At 36.2% G+C, this 16,959-nt stretch overlaps 1 protein-coding gene across 9 annotated transcripts in view; it reads right to left on the bottom strand.

The window, feature by feature from the left end:
• The window catches only part of SDCCAG8 (SHH signaling and ciliogenesis regulator SDCCAG8), a 243,119-nt gene that overhangs the window by 118,283 nt on the left and 107,877 nt on the right, over nucleotides 1-16,959 (bottom strand). For all 9 annotated transcript variants that reach the window (XR_002824018.1, XR_002824017.1, XM_004375862.2 and 6 more), the window contains one exon: nucleotides 7,061-7,203. Coding sequence is in view for 7 of the 9 variants with exons in the window: in XM_004375862.2 (XP_004375919.1) it covers nucleotides 7,061-7,203 (143 nt within the window). In the remaining 2 variants the exon portion in view is untranslated. The remainder of the gene's footprint in view (nucleotides 1-7,060; nucleotides 7,204-16,959) is intronic.

The following is a 16,959-nucleotide window of genomic DNA, read 5'->3' as shown; positions in this document are numbered from 1 at the left end:
GAAATAAGAATTTTAAAGGACAGCTCTGCTGATAAAAACGAACTTCACTGCAGATATAATGGCAAGTGGGTTTCCCTTTTGCATCGAGGGCCACTCACGTTCTAAACTCTCTAGAAAATGAACAAAAGAAGGCTTCATGCAGTGCTTCCCCTCCAAATCAGTGCCAAATGATCTCTGAGAGAAAGATGCAGGATTCAAAAGAATGTGCTTCAATACATATACAGTAAGTATGCAGAAGAGTGTTTGCCTCAGTAAGTGGTTAAAAACAGTTACATAAACATTCATGACCTGTCCACATACATGTAAATGATAGTCTTGTGAGAGGGATTTAAATCCCCTAGCTCTTTGAAGGTATTGGACATGTCAATAACAAATATGTGAAGATATTTCCACTTTCTTTTTTTTTTTAAATAAAAGTCCCTCTTTCCTCTTAGGTAAAATGAAGTGAAGAAGTAAAGGAGAAAGTTGTAATATAGTATGTTAAATAACTAAGGTAAATGATGTGCCAAACTCAAGACTAAAATCCACTGACATGTATTTATATTAGTACAAAAAGGAGCAGTTAACACTTATTTCTATGATAAATTTGTTACCATTTCTCTCAGTTGTCTTTTTAGGAACAATCACATATATCCATTTCCCTAATAATTTACATAGGATTACGGCCTGATGGATGAGGGTAGAGGCTTTGCAGGCAAATTACTGGGGTTCAGAGCCTGCTTCCATAACCTATCAGCTGTGTAAACTTAGATAAATCATTTTACTTCTCTGTGCCTTAGTTTCCTCAGCTGTAAAACAGGGAAAATAGTAGTCTGCACCTTAGGTAGAGCTATTGGAAGGACTAAATGAAAAGCACTCAGCTTGGTTCCTGGAAGACACTAAGGGCTCAGTAAATGTTAGCTACTGCTGTTAACTGGTACCTCTGTTATTAATTTTTAAAGAGCTACTACATGTAATACATGTAAATACAGCCAGAATGCTCCTTAGAAGCAAGGATGGCCAGACTACGTCTTACATACTTTGGACATGTTATCAACAGCGATCAGTCAGTCCCTGGAGAAGCACATCACACTTGGTAAAGTAGAGGGTCAGCAAAAAAGAGGAAGACCCTCAATGAGATGGATTGACACAGTGGCCGCAACAATGGGCTCAAGCATAACAACAATTGTGAGCATGGTACAGGACTGGGCAGTGTTTGATTCTGTTGTACACAGGGGCACGATGAGTCGGAACGGACTCGATGGCACCTAACAACAACAACTGCATGTAGCACCGTACCAGGCAGACGCCAAGATACTCTCAACCTCAGAGAATGATACTTTTAGAAATTTAAACAATAGAGTGCTTGTATTTAATTTACTCTCCTATATACACTGTGCACTCCCAAATGCCATTGTTTCCCCTGCATGGATGTCTTTCACCTCCCATTTTTCTATGTCCAAATCCTACCAAGATCATCCTGTAACATTTTATCTGGAACCATCCTTCTGAATCTGTCATTTATCTTACCAACTATGTGTGTATTATCTTTTCTTCCCTACTAGCCTATAAGTTTCTGAAGGTCTGCATCTGAGGCTGTTTTATTTTTCTATCTCCCATCATCCCTAGCACAGTGTCTTGCAGCAGGAAATGCTCCATGTGTAATGATTAATAAATGAATAGATATAAAAAAAGTACTTGAAAGTTTGTTATAGAAAAGGAAGAAGTATTTTGAATAATATTATAATAAAAAGAAAACTAGAAGAAAGTAGTCTTGTCTTTGTTTTGATATATGTCTAGGTGATGTATTCTGAAAGGAGACCTGCTGGCATAATGGTTAAGTGCTCGGCTGCTACCTGAAAGGTTGGCTGTTTGAACACAGCCAGTGGCTTTGCGGGAGAAAGACATGGTGATTTGCTCCCGTAAAGATTATGGTCAAAAAAATGCTATGAGGCGGTTCTACTCCGTCACGTGAGGTCACTACAAGTCTGAATGAACTTGACGACACCCAACAACGACAACAACAACATGTATGCTAAATGATTGTGCTGAGTAGGCACTGGTCAGAGGCGTCATCTTTTAATCATGGGGAACTGTAGTTTAATACAGGTGTGTGTGGTGTGTGTGTGTGTGCTAAATGAGTATAATTGAGATGTGTCACACTTTACCAACCCAAACTGCACTGTTAAAATGATTATCATTTGATTCTGCTATACGTAAATATGTATGTGCACATAAAGTCAAAAACAAAGGAAAAAAAACTATTACAAAATCTTAATACATATAGCACGATATACACGAGTAAAATTCCCAATCAAAAATTTCATTATCTCCATCTTATACTTTTTACCTTACTATATCTGAGAAGATACATGTATTTAGTTACATACGGATATTGGACTTTGAAAAAAGAGTCATAAATTTGCAATACATTAACCCTTCCTATAATAAGGATTTATTGAGCTCCAACTCTTCGAAAAATGCTGAGATAGATGTTCTGAGAAATATAATATTAATAAAACCTCCCCCCTAGCTTGAAGAATGATACATCCAGAAGGGAAGAAAAGCATCTACACAAAAAACTTCTAAGAATTAATTCATTTTTTTCCCCCAGATTTCCATTTTTCTTCCTTTGAGTGATTCATTCTGTATGTAGTGAGTGCCATCAGCTCAAAGTGGGAAGGAAGATTCAGAGGGAGAAGCATTCCCTCTGGCAGGGGTCAGCAGGGAGGGCTACAATGGAAAAACCAGGATTTCAGGGAGGCCGGGAAAAGAAGGTAAGACTCTAAAAGGGCAAGAGAAGGTCAAAGGGGTACTCTAGGTGTCGGGAAGAGCAAAAGGAGAGAAAAGTCCAGAAGTGCAAGGGGGGGAAGCATGTGTTTAAATCTGGCTGGAAATCGGCATGTGAGAGGACTAGCAGTAATGAAGTAAGACGGGAAGGTTCGGAGTTCACCGAGAATTATCTTAAATTGCCATGTGAGTGGTTTGAACATTCTGTAACAGGCAGAGCAGCCCCATGGAAGGTTTGGAGAGTAGGGAGACACAGTCAAGGCAGTGCTTTATGAATGTTCACTTGGCAGTGGTTAGCAAAAGAGACTGGAAGGGTATGAGGAGGCATTTTCATAACCTTTCTGCGAAGTCAGAAGAACCTAAATTATGATGAATGCAAGTGGACAGTATGAAGGACATTTCTATAAAGTCTCTGAAATTCTAATTAAGGAAGTATCTTAGACAAAGGATATGCTAAACAATTTAAATGCCTAACATGCACAAACAGGAACTTAATAATTGTTGTCTCAAATCACCGTGAAAATGCTTGACTATCAGAACTAAAAGAAAACTTAGAAATCATCTAGTCTATTTTACAAATAAGTAAGCAGGTCCAAAGAATAAAATAATTTGTCAAAAGTTGCAAAGATAGTGAAAGGCTGGGGAAGATCGCAAAACTCAGGTTTCCTCAACCCCAGGCTGCCTGGGGGCCTCTCCTAAGAGGAAAGGCATATGGTTTTAATTGCTACTTCACTGAAGCCTCCTTTGAATCATTCCCCTTTCAAGGTCCCTTAACAGTATACTCTTTCAATATTTTATCTGAAGGCTCCTTCTCAGTCTTCTTTGCTGGTGGTTCTTTTTCAGGCTTACGTTTAAAACATGGTGCTTTCTATGTGCTTTCACCTAATCCCTTGGCTACAACTAATACGTTTATGTAAAAGCAACTAGATCCCAGCCTCTAGTCAGGACCTTTCTCCTCACACCAGACCTACACTGGACATCTCCACCAAGTTCCAGAGTAAAACTCGTTATTTTCCACTGAGTTCCAAAATAAAACTCATTATTTTCCTCTGGCAATCCTTTTTAAGTTCATTAGTTGGATTAATGGATCATCTAGTCACCTTAGGCTAGAAACCTTGGAGCCACGTTTAATTCTGTGCTCTCTTATTGCTACCCTAAATGGTTCTTGTACATGCAGCTTCCTTTCCATTTCATTGGTACAGCCACAGCCCAGATTTCATTACTATCCCCCTGGACTACTGTGCTCATACTCTAATTGGGGTCTCTGCCAATGATCTCTTCCTCAAACAATGGATTTTCCACAATACCTTTCAATAACCTTCTATAAATACCCATTTCAACCTGTCTTAGTTCAGGCTCTCTTGACTTCTTACTTGAATTAAAGAGCCTCTTAATCAGGGGTTGTTAAATGTTTTCTGTAAAAGGGCAAACAGTAAATATTTGAGGCTTTGAGAGCCATTTGGTCTCTGTTGAAATTACTCAAATCTACGATGGTAGTGAGAAAGCATCCAGAGGCAATATGTAAGGGATAACTGGCTGTGTTTCCATAAAACTTTTTCCACTTTGCTAAGTCCTATTCATGAACTCATTAATCAAGATTACTACCAAGCATCTCCTCCTCCAGAAAGCTTTCCCTGACTATCAGCTTTACCACCAAAGCAGAATGAGCCAACCGTTCCTCCCACATGCTCCTGTGGTATCTTTACTTCTATCATTGCACTTACTATCACACTCTGTTATATTGCTACATAGAGGTCTGGCTCTTTAGCAAAGTGTGAGCAAACTATGGATAGTAACTGGATTTTATTTATCTCTCTATTCCCAGGGCCAAGAAAGTACTCAAAAGATATTAAGTGCTCAATAAATATTTGTCAAATAAATTAATGTTATGCTTGTCAATTGGGTCCTTCATAAATTCTGAATTTCTATTTTCCATTTTTAAGTCCAATTGAACAATAAAGGGAAACACCAAGAAAGTAGTAAATTATTTTTCTTTCAAAGTGATCTACAGATTTCTACTCCCATTTTTAGATTTTCTTTGTCTCCAAAGATTTGGATCCCTATTCCATTATTACTTTATCACATGGTTTCCATATTAAATTTGAAACTTTTGTTTAGAACATGTTCAAAATGTTTGAGACTAAGGAGTGAGGAACCACCTGTCTGGGAGTTATTTATTTCATCTAGTTGACAATGAAAAAGAAAGACATACCTTTTCATTGTCATGCACCTGTATGTTCTGAATCAATACAGAATGGTGTGGGAAAGCAAAATCTAAAAATCCCCAAAAAGTATATTAGAAATATTTAGCCCAACAACAAAGTCATATATTCAGTGCACAAGAGATATGTACACAGTTCCTTGCATTTTAAATTGTCATCTTTAAATTTATGGGTGTCAATTTTAAAAAACATGAACATAGACAAAGAAGCACAGAATGCTTACAAAAAGAGCTGTACTTAGAAAATAGGTAATTAAGTTTTGTTTCTTGTAAAACTAGGTTTAAATTTTTTGTAGAATTGCTGTAAATAAAACTCAACAGAAAAAGCTTTCCACGGAACCAGGCGAAACCATTTTTCTTAAGAACAAAGGAATTAGTTACCACTCGTCCATTTACAGCAGTTGCTGCATCTTAATATGCTCTACTCGCAAGAACTTGATCTTGTCAGACAGTACAAATTGACACTGCACCAGAAAACTCTCTACGGACTGTGACTTCAGAAATTAACTCTCTGAATAAGACAGAATGGCAAAAGGGGCAAAACCAGCATTAATATTTATTTACTGAAGCTCAGCCACACTGAGACATTAAAAGCTGTCCTATTTCTGTGGTTTAGTAGTGCTCAGCACACAAATGGTTGATTCTCAATAGAAGTCTGACAGAGAAGAAAAACTATTAACATTCTTATGATGAAGCTAAAATCTGAAACTTCTAAGATTCAATAACCGATTAAATAACCATAGAAACTATGTTAACATTACATTCTCAGTTCTACAATGATAATACTTTAAATGAGCGTTAAAAGAACAGTTATTAGTCCGCAGTACTAAGCAATTTTTTTCTCATGAAACTGTTTCACCTATTGGGATTTTTCCCTGATATCACAAACATATAGATGATTTCCTTCCTCTTTCTTTCTTCTCTTTTTTGTCCATTGTTTAAAAGGGGAGTTGGCAAATCTTTTGAAATATTATCATAACAAAATGTTTTTAACAAACTTTGGTTTTAACAGAACTTGAGGCATCTTAACACCAACCCAAAACTTTGGGAGGTTCACCAACCTCTAGAATTTTTTTTTCTACAAATGCAGGCTGTTCAAGTGGTGCTTTTCTCCATCTGTTATTATACCGTGCTCAGAATTACATTGTCATATTTAATGTAGAAGGGATCAGTCCCCTTCTCATGGTTTAAATTCAACATATTACTATCATTACTATGACCAGTGTTTTTCTAATTAAGGAGCCAAGCCAAATACCACAAACTTACATGTGTATTTTGACAAAGTTCTCTCTAAAAACTGCACAAACCCACAGGTTTGACCTGCAAATTGAAAAACCATACTAAAACTCAAAGTGAGAAAAACTACTTACGTGGTAATGTGAAATATCTACTATCTCTTTTGAATTCTCCTCTCTATGTGTTTATCTATGTGTGTGTGTGTTCCAATATAGCAAATTCACAATGATTGCTACCTGAAGTCTTATGGTAATTTAGTGCTGAGCTGTATGTTTACTGAAGCTTTATGACAATGAGGATCATGTCACAATATTTCATGACAGAAACAATACAATTTTAAACCATGACAGTATACGCATTTCATCTCTAAATTTTATCCCTCCTTAGGACCCAGATTTCTTATTTTGTATCAGTTCCATCGCCACTTGAATTTTAGGATGTCTTTTACTTTGCTTCTTTCACCACTGACAATATCTGATTATTTTTCTAAATATATTTCTCCGACTTTTCATTTCAACATTTTTATTAGATGTAGAACTAACACAAGACGTACTGGTAGGAGAAATATGTCATTTTGCCTATATTGATAGAGAATCACCTAAATATTTGAGCACTGCAGATGAAAGGTTTTGTAATATATCAGTAATTCCCTGCCACACTTATCATTCACATGTCTGGGTGTTTTGCTTACCACGTCCCCACTTTTCTTAATATGCCTGAAAGCTGTGTGTGAATTGAATGACTACGACTAACTCTAACAACTGTTTGGAAGCCCGTGGCAAAAATCAGTGGAATGAAATCAGTGCTATGGCACATAATGGGATTAGGGAGTACCTGCTGAGGTGCAGTTGGTGCTCAGATTCGCCCAGCAGTTCTGTCAGTTTCAGGCACTCCGCTCTGGCTCCGGCTCCCTTCTGCTGCTCCTGTTCCAAATGCTGCTTGCTTTCACTCAGTTCTAATCTCAATTTCTCTATTTCCTTAGGTAGAAAGCAAGGAAGAAAGGCGTTCATATAAAATATATGCCCTGGAATTCAAAATTAACTTCATTTTTATTTTTGCCATGGATTTTAATGTGATGAAAAATTATTAGAAAATTTAGGCTAGCTTCCATTTTCTGACAAAAGGAATTAACACATCCAAAAATGCACATTAGTGAGGTTTTTTTGGATCGTCAGATGAAGTCAAATTTTAAAAATAAAATGATTAAAGTACGTAGTCAAAATGGATTATCTACACTTTCATTCTAAGCCTCTTTCCCTTTAAAAAATAATATTAACTTAAAATGCCACTACTTTTAAAATTCAACATTTTGTTTGTGAGATTAGACAAGATACCTGCAGGGATTTACAGCAAATATTTGATTCTTTATTCTGAAAGATAAAATTAAAGTTCCATTTGGATGTTTTGAAAGTCAAATTAAAGGATCAAATAATTTAAAATATGTTTTAGAAAAATGTGAGGTGTAAAAGAAGGTATCATTATGATGCTCAACATCATTTGGAAAAACATAATACGGGAAAAACACAGCATAAGAACCTTTAAGCATTTAGAGTGTATGAGATTTCTAAGCTAAAGTAAAATAATATTACATTAAAATTTACATGTAAAAAATGTCAGAAGCACTCTGAGACTAATAATTAAATATGAATATCTAAAATATATAAAAATTTATGATAGTCTATTTCTTGGTTTCAGGATGAAATTATTCTTAATCTTACTGAAACTCAAATATGTCAAGGAAAAAGCCCTATTTATAGAGGACATAGTTTTAAATAATTTACACATTAAAGTAGAAATATTACATTTATCATAAAACCGCTATAAAATTAAGTAAAATATAATAAAAGAGATGAACATTTAAAAAATATTTATACTATTACAACAAAAAAAAGCAAAAGAGGAAGGGAAAGTAAGAGGCAGAAATGTTTTCAAATTCAGTTGAAAGCAAGAAGCAATTTCAATACACAAAAATGCAACTTCCTTTTGGAAAATAAAATCATGTCAAAGTAGAATGTTTTATATTTAGTATTTAAGTACATTTTTAAATTTCTATATGTCATTACTCAATATTCTGAACAATTTCCTATTCAGTCCATCAGGCTATATGCAGTCCATCAGGCAAGATAAACTAAGCAATTCATCTATATATTTTTTCTTATGTTTATAACCTAAACATATTCAGTTTATCCCCATCAAAACCATATGTTACCAATAATATAATAAATCATGAATACTTATTACAAGTTCTCAAATACTGCTTTTATTTTTTAAAACATATGTAATAATGAGTATATCACTTTAATTCAGAGTAGATGTTCAATATCTTTCAGGAGATTAGATTACTAAATGAGCCTGATTTATTTCTTTAAATATTTTAAATCATTACAGTTATAGCAATATACCTCCAATTATAAATATAATTAAAGAGATGAAAGGACATAATAGAAAAGTCTATTAACTTTTACTTGTCTAATATTTATGAAATCCACGAAAACAAAAAAAAGCATAAAATTAGAATTACATGTTGACTTTAAAACTGCAGAAATTCATTCATTAGTGTTTTTACACAGTAAAATACAAGCCACTGTACTAAATGTTGTGGTGGATTCAGAGAGTCTCCGTCAGCACATTCAGGAGTTCAGTAACAATTCAGTTGCAGAAATGAGACATATATACACAAAAAGACTATCAAAATACAAAGCATATAAAAAATGCCAAAGCGTAGTAGAGAAAACTCATGACCAGATGAGAGGTATATCAGCACGGGCAAGAAAAGGAAAGTATGTAAGAAGATTAAGGGTACATAAACTCATGAAATGATAGATTTAGACCACATCATGAAAGGTCTTGAACTCTAGATTAATAAAGTTGTATTTTTCTTATAAATAATGAGGAGACGTTAATGGTTTAAGCAGGTATGCAATATGAGAGAGGCTGAGCTTTAAGAAACTGGATCAGTATGTATGATCAATTTAAGGTAGCAGAGACTGGAAGAAGAGAGACCAATGAAATGATACTTGCAATATTCCAAACATGAGGAGTAGTGACTTAAAACAAAAATACAAAGAGAATATGGTGATTATACGGAAATAAAAGGAGAGGTATCAGGAAAAATCAAAGATGACTCTAGAGTTTTGAATTGAGAGGATACAAAAGAATGACAGAAATGGGAAACTTACAAAATTCCAAACTTTCTTTAAATGAAAAGATACAACAATTTTTATAAGCACTGTGCAACAACAATATATATGTACCTTACATTGTAATTAGGTTTAAAGTATTAATCAGCTGCTTTCTTATTCTCATGGGGGAAAAAAGTCAGCAAGAGGCTGCAGAATGAACTGAAGTTAGTCAAACACAGAGGCAAAGAACATGGGCCCTAGAGTCAACACAAATCAGGGCTCTAAAAACAGCTCTAGCACTTTCCCGCTGTGTAACCTTGTACAAATCATTCAACCACTCACTATAATTCAGTTTCTTCAGTCTCAAATGAGAGTGATAACTGCCTCAACCTCCTAAGGCTATTGTGAAGAATTAAATGAGACGATGAGTACTTAGCAGAGTGCCTAGCACATAGGAAGAGCTCAGTGGTGCAGTGGTTGAAGCACTTGGCTGCTAATCAAAACGTCAGTGGTTTGAACCCACCAGCCGCTCCACAGGAGAAAGATGTGGCAATCTACTTCCGCAAAGACTACATCCTTAGAAACTCATGGGGCAGTTCTACTCTGTCCTATAGGGTGGCTATGACTCAGTATCAACTCAATGGCAACGAGTGTTTTTATTATCATTATTATTACTTATTTTTCCTCTATCTTTGAAGAAAAGCAAAGTGATAAGTAGGAAAAAAAAAAAAAAAAAAAGATCTGCCTAAAGATATATGGCTATCATTGAGGACTGAAGAGTTTTCAATTTAATTCATTAAAAATTTCCGCGAGCAGTCGTCTAAGATGCATGAATTGGTCCCAACCCACCTGGAGTAAAGGAGAATGAAGAATACTAAAAACACAAGGAAAATATTAGGTTAAGAGACAGAAAGGGCCACATAAACCAGAGACTCCATCAGCCTGAGACCAGAAGAACTAGATGGTGCCCAGCTACCACAAATGACTGCCCTGACAAGGAATACAACAGAGTCCCTGACCGAGCAGGAGAAAAGTGGGGTGCAGAACTCAAATTCTAGTAGAAAGACCAGACTTAATGGTCTAACTGAGACTGGAGGGACCCCGGGAAGACATGGCCCCCGGACTCTCTGTTAGCCCAGAACTGAAACCATTCCCAAAGCCAACTTTTCAGACATAGATTAGACTGGACTATAAGACATAAAATGATACTCATGAAGAGAGTGCTTCTTAGCTCAAATACATACATAAGACTAAATGGGCAACTCCTGTCCAGAGTCGAGATGAGAAGGCAAAAAGGGGCAGGAGCTGGCTGAACGGACACAGGAAATCCGGGGTGGAAAGGAGGAGTGTGCTGTCACATTATAGGGAGAGCAACTAGGGTCACATAACAATGTGTGTATAAATTTTTGTATGAGAAACTAACTTGAACTGTAAACTTTCGCTTAAAGTACAATTAAAAAAAAATGCCAAAACAAGGGGAAAAAAAAATTTCCTCCATCTCTATAAAGCGCTAGTTTGGTGAAAATAGAATAAAACTTTACCTTTTGCAATTTTAAAATCCAGAAAGCATTTTTATTAGGAAGATGGAAAATTACTGCCTGCTTCTGATTATCTGTGCCAGTAAAAGAGCTTATTGGTGCAGATAATCAAAATCAACGAATAATCTAACCAGCTGGACCAGGGCTCAGCACTTACTCCCTGAGTTAGGAAAATCTGCCATGGCACCAACTCCAACAGTTAGAAAAGAAATCTCTTGCCAGAAATGTCAAGCTCCCACTGGCAGGACAACTCTTTGCCTCACCCAACTAGGTCAGGGCTGCTTCCTTGGCTGAATACAGTGGTTCAGGAATGAAAGACCAACAAGAGTCATAGGCCATTTGCAGATTCCTTTCAAAGTACACTATTCACCTGCAATGTCTACAGTGTAGTTTAATGTGGCCAACTACACAGCTTTTGGCTAACTTGGCAAAGAAAAGTCCAGACAGCTTTCTGCTTTACCAAAAAGATACACTTCAGGTCATAAACGTAATCACCAGAACAATGAAAAGTAGAAACTATTAAAAGCAGTTACCTCAGAAGAATGGGGTATGGAAGAAGGGAGAACTGTTACTTTTCATTTATATCCTTCTACTAATAACTGAAAGGTTGGCAGTTCAAGTCTACCCAAAGGCATCTTGGAAGGCGGGCCTGGCAATCTGCTTCCAAAAGGTCAAAGCCTTGAAAACCCTATAAAACAGTTCTACTCTGCCCTGGAATTGACTCAACGGCAACAAACAACAAAAACACTGTAGGAGGCTTTTTTCTCACTCATAGACATATGCAGGTTTATTTTTATTACTGATTATATTTTCTTATCAAAGTAATGTACCTGATTTAAGTTAAATAGTACTCAATTGCTCATAACAAATAACAGCAGTGCCCATGCTCGTCTCCTCGTCTGCTTACAAGCCTAATCCCCAATGGCAAACACTATCAACCCTTCTAATATTTACCTCCATGCTTCTAAATGACAAAATTTCTTGATTTTACAATATTAGACATTATCTATTGACTTCCTATGTTAAAAAAGGTAATGATTCAAGTCTCTTATTTCACCCATCCAACATATGCATCTAATTGTCCCATAGAATTATATAGCAATTTTGGTTATATCATTAGTCAGTAATTCATTTACATTACACAGTCGTCCTTTGGTATCTGAAGGGGACTGGTTTTAGGAACCCTCCTTCCCCACAGATACCAAAATCCGTGGATGCTCAAGTCTCATATAAAATGGCATAGTATTTACATATAACCTATGCACAACCTCCTGTATACTTTAAATCATCTCTAGATTGCTTATAATACCTAGTACAATGTAAATGCTATGTAAATAATTGTTATACAGTATTGTATTGTTTAGGGAATAATGACAATATGTAAAGCAAACAATGCTCAAACAAGGCGTGCTGGAGACTGAGGAGCTATGAAACGGCAGGAGGCTATAGCAGTGTGTGCTTGCATATCATTTCATTTGTGTGGATTCAGCATAGTGCTCAACGCATGGTAAATTCGAGTTTTGCTTTTTGGAATTTTTTTTTCCCCGATTATTTTCAATCCTCAGTTGGTTGAATCCATGAACGCAGAACCCGAGGACATGGAGGGCCATCTGTAATGGTTATGGAAATATTGTTTAGTACTTAGACAAGTATTATCTAGCTTAAATTAATTTTCTTAGACACTTTTTTTCTGGAATTAAATGCCTAGATTTCTTTAATAGTTTGTTTTTCTAAGTAACTGACACTTTTTTCCGAATGTTTATTATTATTTTCTGAATGTTGTATTTTTTTTAACATACAGATCTGTCAAATACCCATCAATAACATTTTTTCAAATAATTAAAAACATCACTTAAATTATCAGTTCATTTTTAATTTTTTTTTCCTGGATATATCCTTCTTGGTGCCTAATATTTGGCCAGATTGATCTCTGTCTTGGGTCAAGCCTTCACCATGCACCTATTAGCATTCCCTGTTTTCTGAGTCCCAAGTCATCCTGTTTCTCAGTTTACTTGCCTTTTTGGTTGAGGTACATTTTCCTGGTAGCTTTTGTAAGAGAGGGTACATAAGAAACATTTTTTTTGTGTGTGTGAGTATTTGTATTTCTGAAAATTACTTTATAAATACACTTGATAGTTTGGCTAGGTATAGAATTCTAGTTGAAATATTAGTTTTTACTAGGAATTTTTAAGGAACTACTCCATTGTCTTCAAGATTCCAGTATCATGACAGAAATGCCCTATGTCATGCTGATTCCTAATACTTGGTCTATGATTTACTTTATTTTTCTGGAAATATTGAGAATCATCTATTTTCCCTTGGTATTTTAAAATTTTCCAGTGTTGGACCTAGGAATGAGCCTTTTTTTAATCTTTGTGCTGGTATTTCAGTGGGTTCTTTTAAATCTGGAGACTTATTTTCTTGAGTTTGGGAAATTTTCTTTTTTTTTTAACTTTTTGATGTCATACATTTTTATATTTGTACTTTCTGGACATTGGTTGTTGGCTCTTGGATGGATCATCTAATTTTCTTTCTCTTCATCTTCTGGTTCTAATTTCTGGAAAATTTTCTTGACTTAATCTTCCAAACTTTCTATTTTTTAAAAAAATTTCTACCTTATTTTTTATTTCTATGAACTATTTCTTGTTTTCATTGACCCTTTTGCATAGCATGCTGTTTTTATTTTATGAATACAATATCCTATCTCTTCTTATCTCTCTCTTAGAGCATTACAGTATTTTAAATATTCTCCTCTGATATATATTTGTTCTTCAAAAACATGGTGATGCTTGGCTGTCCTTTCATATTCAAGACTGAGACAGTTAACAAAAGTTTGTGTGTAATGATTTTTGGGTAATGTGATGATTTGGATTATTGTTCAGCAAATATTCACTGCCATCCTGCTCCCAATGAGGGTGGAATACAATATTCATTTCCATTGACTTTGGGTTTAGCCAAGAGACTTCACTTGGCCAAAGGAATTTTCATGGCTGTAACACAAGCAGAAGACATAAATATGTCTATGTGGTTTGGCTTTGCTACTGTGTTCTGGTGATTCTCCATGAAAAAAAGCTTGCCTGAATAGCTACTGCACCTTCAGCTGGGACCACAGAATGAACATATGTGAAGTAGAACCAAACTTGAACCACAGCCCCGGCACACCACAACCCACAACCTGAAGCAGAGCCACCCAGTCAAATACAGCCTAGATCAGTCAACTGCCAGTTGACCTGCAGTCTTATAAACATAAGCATAAATGCTTGCTGTTGTAAGCCACTGAGCTTTGTCACTTAAAATGATCGACAAAACCACTTTAAAGAAATAAGGAGTGTTAGAATTTTATTTGATCTTCACAATAACCATAACAAACACAGAAGGCAGGTATTCCTGTTTATACATAAGAAATTTAGATTCAAAGGCATGAAACGCTTCTCCTAAGAAGTAGATCCAAGCCTTGAATCAAATCATCTGACTTTGCTACCTCCTTCATACAATACTATAAATTAGGAAGTGGCTTTCAAACTTAATTTTTTTCTCCAAGATCCACAGTGAGAAATCTATTTTATATCACAATTCAGAAATATACATACGTACATACAAGCACATAAATGTAACAAGAATTTTATGAAGAAATATTAATCCTTGCTATGTGTTATGCACTCAGTTTCCTATTCCTTCTTATCCTATTCCATTTCTTTTTAAAACATCTGGTTTCAACCCACAAAATTGATTTTAGAACCCTGTAATTTGATAAAACAAAAAAACTCGTTGCCGGAGAGTCGATTCTGACTCATAGCGACCCTATAGGACAGAGAACAACTGCCCCATAGAGCTTCTAAGGAGTGGCTGGTGGATTCAAACTGCCAACCTTTTGGTTAGCAGCGGTAGCTCTTAACCACTACACCATCAGGGTTTCCACAATTTGAAAAGCATGGTCTATTTCTGTGATGGTTAAAATTGTATGTCAACTTGGCTAGACTATTATTCTCAGTGTTTTAGTAGTTGTATGAAGTTGTGATCACCCCCATGATGGAATCTGCTAAGTGGTACTGGCGGAGGCAGGGCCTGTGGCAGCTCACCGCCCTCTCAGTTTTCATCTCTCTGCCTTCCACCGGTTACCTTCTGCCTGCTCACCTTCCCAAGGTTTTTGGCTTGTTCCAGACTCAGCAGCTGCCTCTTGTTGGCTCACCTCCAGTTCGTGGGACTTGAGCTAGCAGCTTACCTGTTGATCTCGGAATTTGTCGAACTTCTCAGCCTGCAAGCAAGAGTCCGGTTCCCCGACCTGCCGACCGTGGGTTTGCCAGCCCCTGCAGCTACGTGAATCAGGAGAAACCTCGCGGTCTTGTCTGCTGATCTTGGCATTCACTGACCTTTACAGCCTGTAAGTGGGAGCCCCTCTCTGATCTTAGACCTTGGGTTCACCAGCTTCTGCAGCTACGTGAACTGGGAGAGGCCTCTACCCTGATCTGTGGACTTGGGACGTTTTAGCCTCTACAATTGCGTGAGCTATTTCCTTGATATAAATCTCTCAATATATATATTTATACGCTTTACTGGTTTTGCTTCTCTAGAGAACTCAGCCTAAGACAATTTCTCATCATTAAAAAAACATATATATATGTATATATGTTTCACATCAAGTAAGTAGAATCAAATAGAGAGGTCCATTAAGGGAAGCTCTACCATATATTTCTCGCAGTTTCTTGACTAAGAAAAAATACCTGGAAGGAATAATGTATGCTAAAACCCATTTGAAAAATTACATATTATCTTAATTCTAAAAGGATAACTTTACCTGATAAGGAAAGGTAGCACACAGGAACTTTCATAATCCAATGGTAATGATTTATCCCTGCTACTAAACATTCCAAAAAACAAACAAAGAAACCTGTTGCCGAGTTAATTCCAACCCATGGCGACCACGTGTGTTATAGAGTAGAACTGCTCTTAGGATTTTCTTGGCTGTAATTTTTACAGAAAGTTCCCTGGGTAGTGCAAGCAGTTTATGATACACTGCTAACCTAAAGGTTGATGGGTTGAACCTACACAGAGGTGCTGTGGAAGAAAGACCTGGCAATCTGCTTCCATAAAAAGATTACAGCCAAGAAAACCCTACTGAGCAGTTCTACTCTTCAACACATAGGGTTACCATGAGTCAAAATTGACTCGATGGCAATGGACTTGGTTTGGTTTTTGGAATCTGTACAGAAGTAGATCACCAGGTCTTTCTTCTGCAGTGCTGCTGGGTGGGTTTGAACTGCCAACCTTTAGGTTAGTAGCCTAGCGCAAATTGTTTGCACCACTCAGGGATCTCCAGTAAACATTATGTGACTTAAAATAATTCCATATTCTTTGATATACATTGACTGATTTGTATAAGAGAGACAAGAGAATGGGGAGAAAAGTTTAGAGAATGATAAAAAGACTGACACCCCAAATCCTGGCATAGTAAGCAAGAAGAACCTGGTAGTTTTTAAGCTGACAATATGAACCTACCACTCAAAAATTCGTGTAAAATTCATAGAATATATTTTGAAAATCAATGTTGTAGATGATATTAAAAATTGAAACATAATAGTCTATCACTTGGAAGAGAAATAATAGTATCCAGTTCTGTGTGGGTAATAAGCCTGTGCTCATCAGAAATTTAGTATTCACCGGTTGATACTTTTATTAACTTGTAGATGTTAAGATGATTTTACCAAATCACTAGTAAGTTTTTGTCTACAGCTACACAGCTACCTGGGACTATTTAAATGTAAGTTTGTTACAATAAAAAATTAAGTTTCTTAGTTGCATTAAGCACATTTTAAGTGCCCAATAGGCACACATTGCTAGTGGCTGCAATGATGGACAGTACAAACATAAAACATTTTCATCATCACAGAAAATTCTATTAGATAGCTTTGGTTTAAAGTTTTTAAAAACACAAAACAAATCCATTGCCATTGAGTCAATTCCAACTCATAGTGACCCTATAAGACAGAGTAGAACTGCCCCATAGGGTTTCCAAGGAGCAGCTGGTGGATTTGAACTGCCAACCTTTTGGTTAGCAGCTGAACTCTTAACCATT

Source organism: Trichechus manatus, unplaced genomic scaffold (assembly GCF_000243295.1).
Source record: "Trichechus manatus latirostris isolate Lorelei unplaced genomic scaffold, TriManLat1.0 scaffold00039, whole genome shotgun sequence".
NCBI lineage: Eukaryota > Metazoa > Chordata > Mammalia > Sirenia > Trichechidae > Trichechus > Trichechus manatus.
Note: the sequence above shows the minus strand (reverse complement) of the source record. Positions and strands in the feature narration are given on the sequence as shown.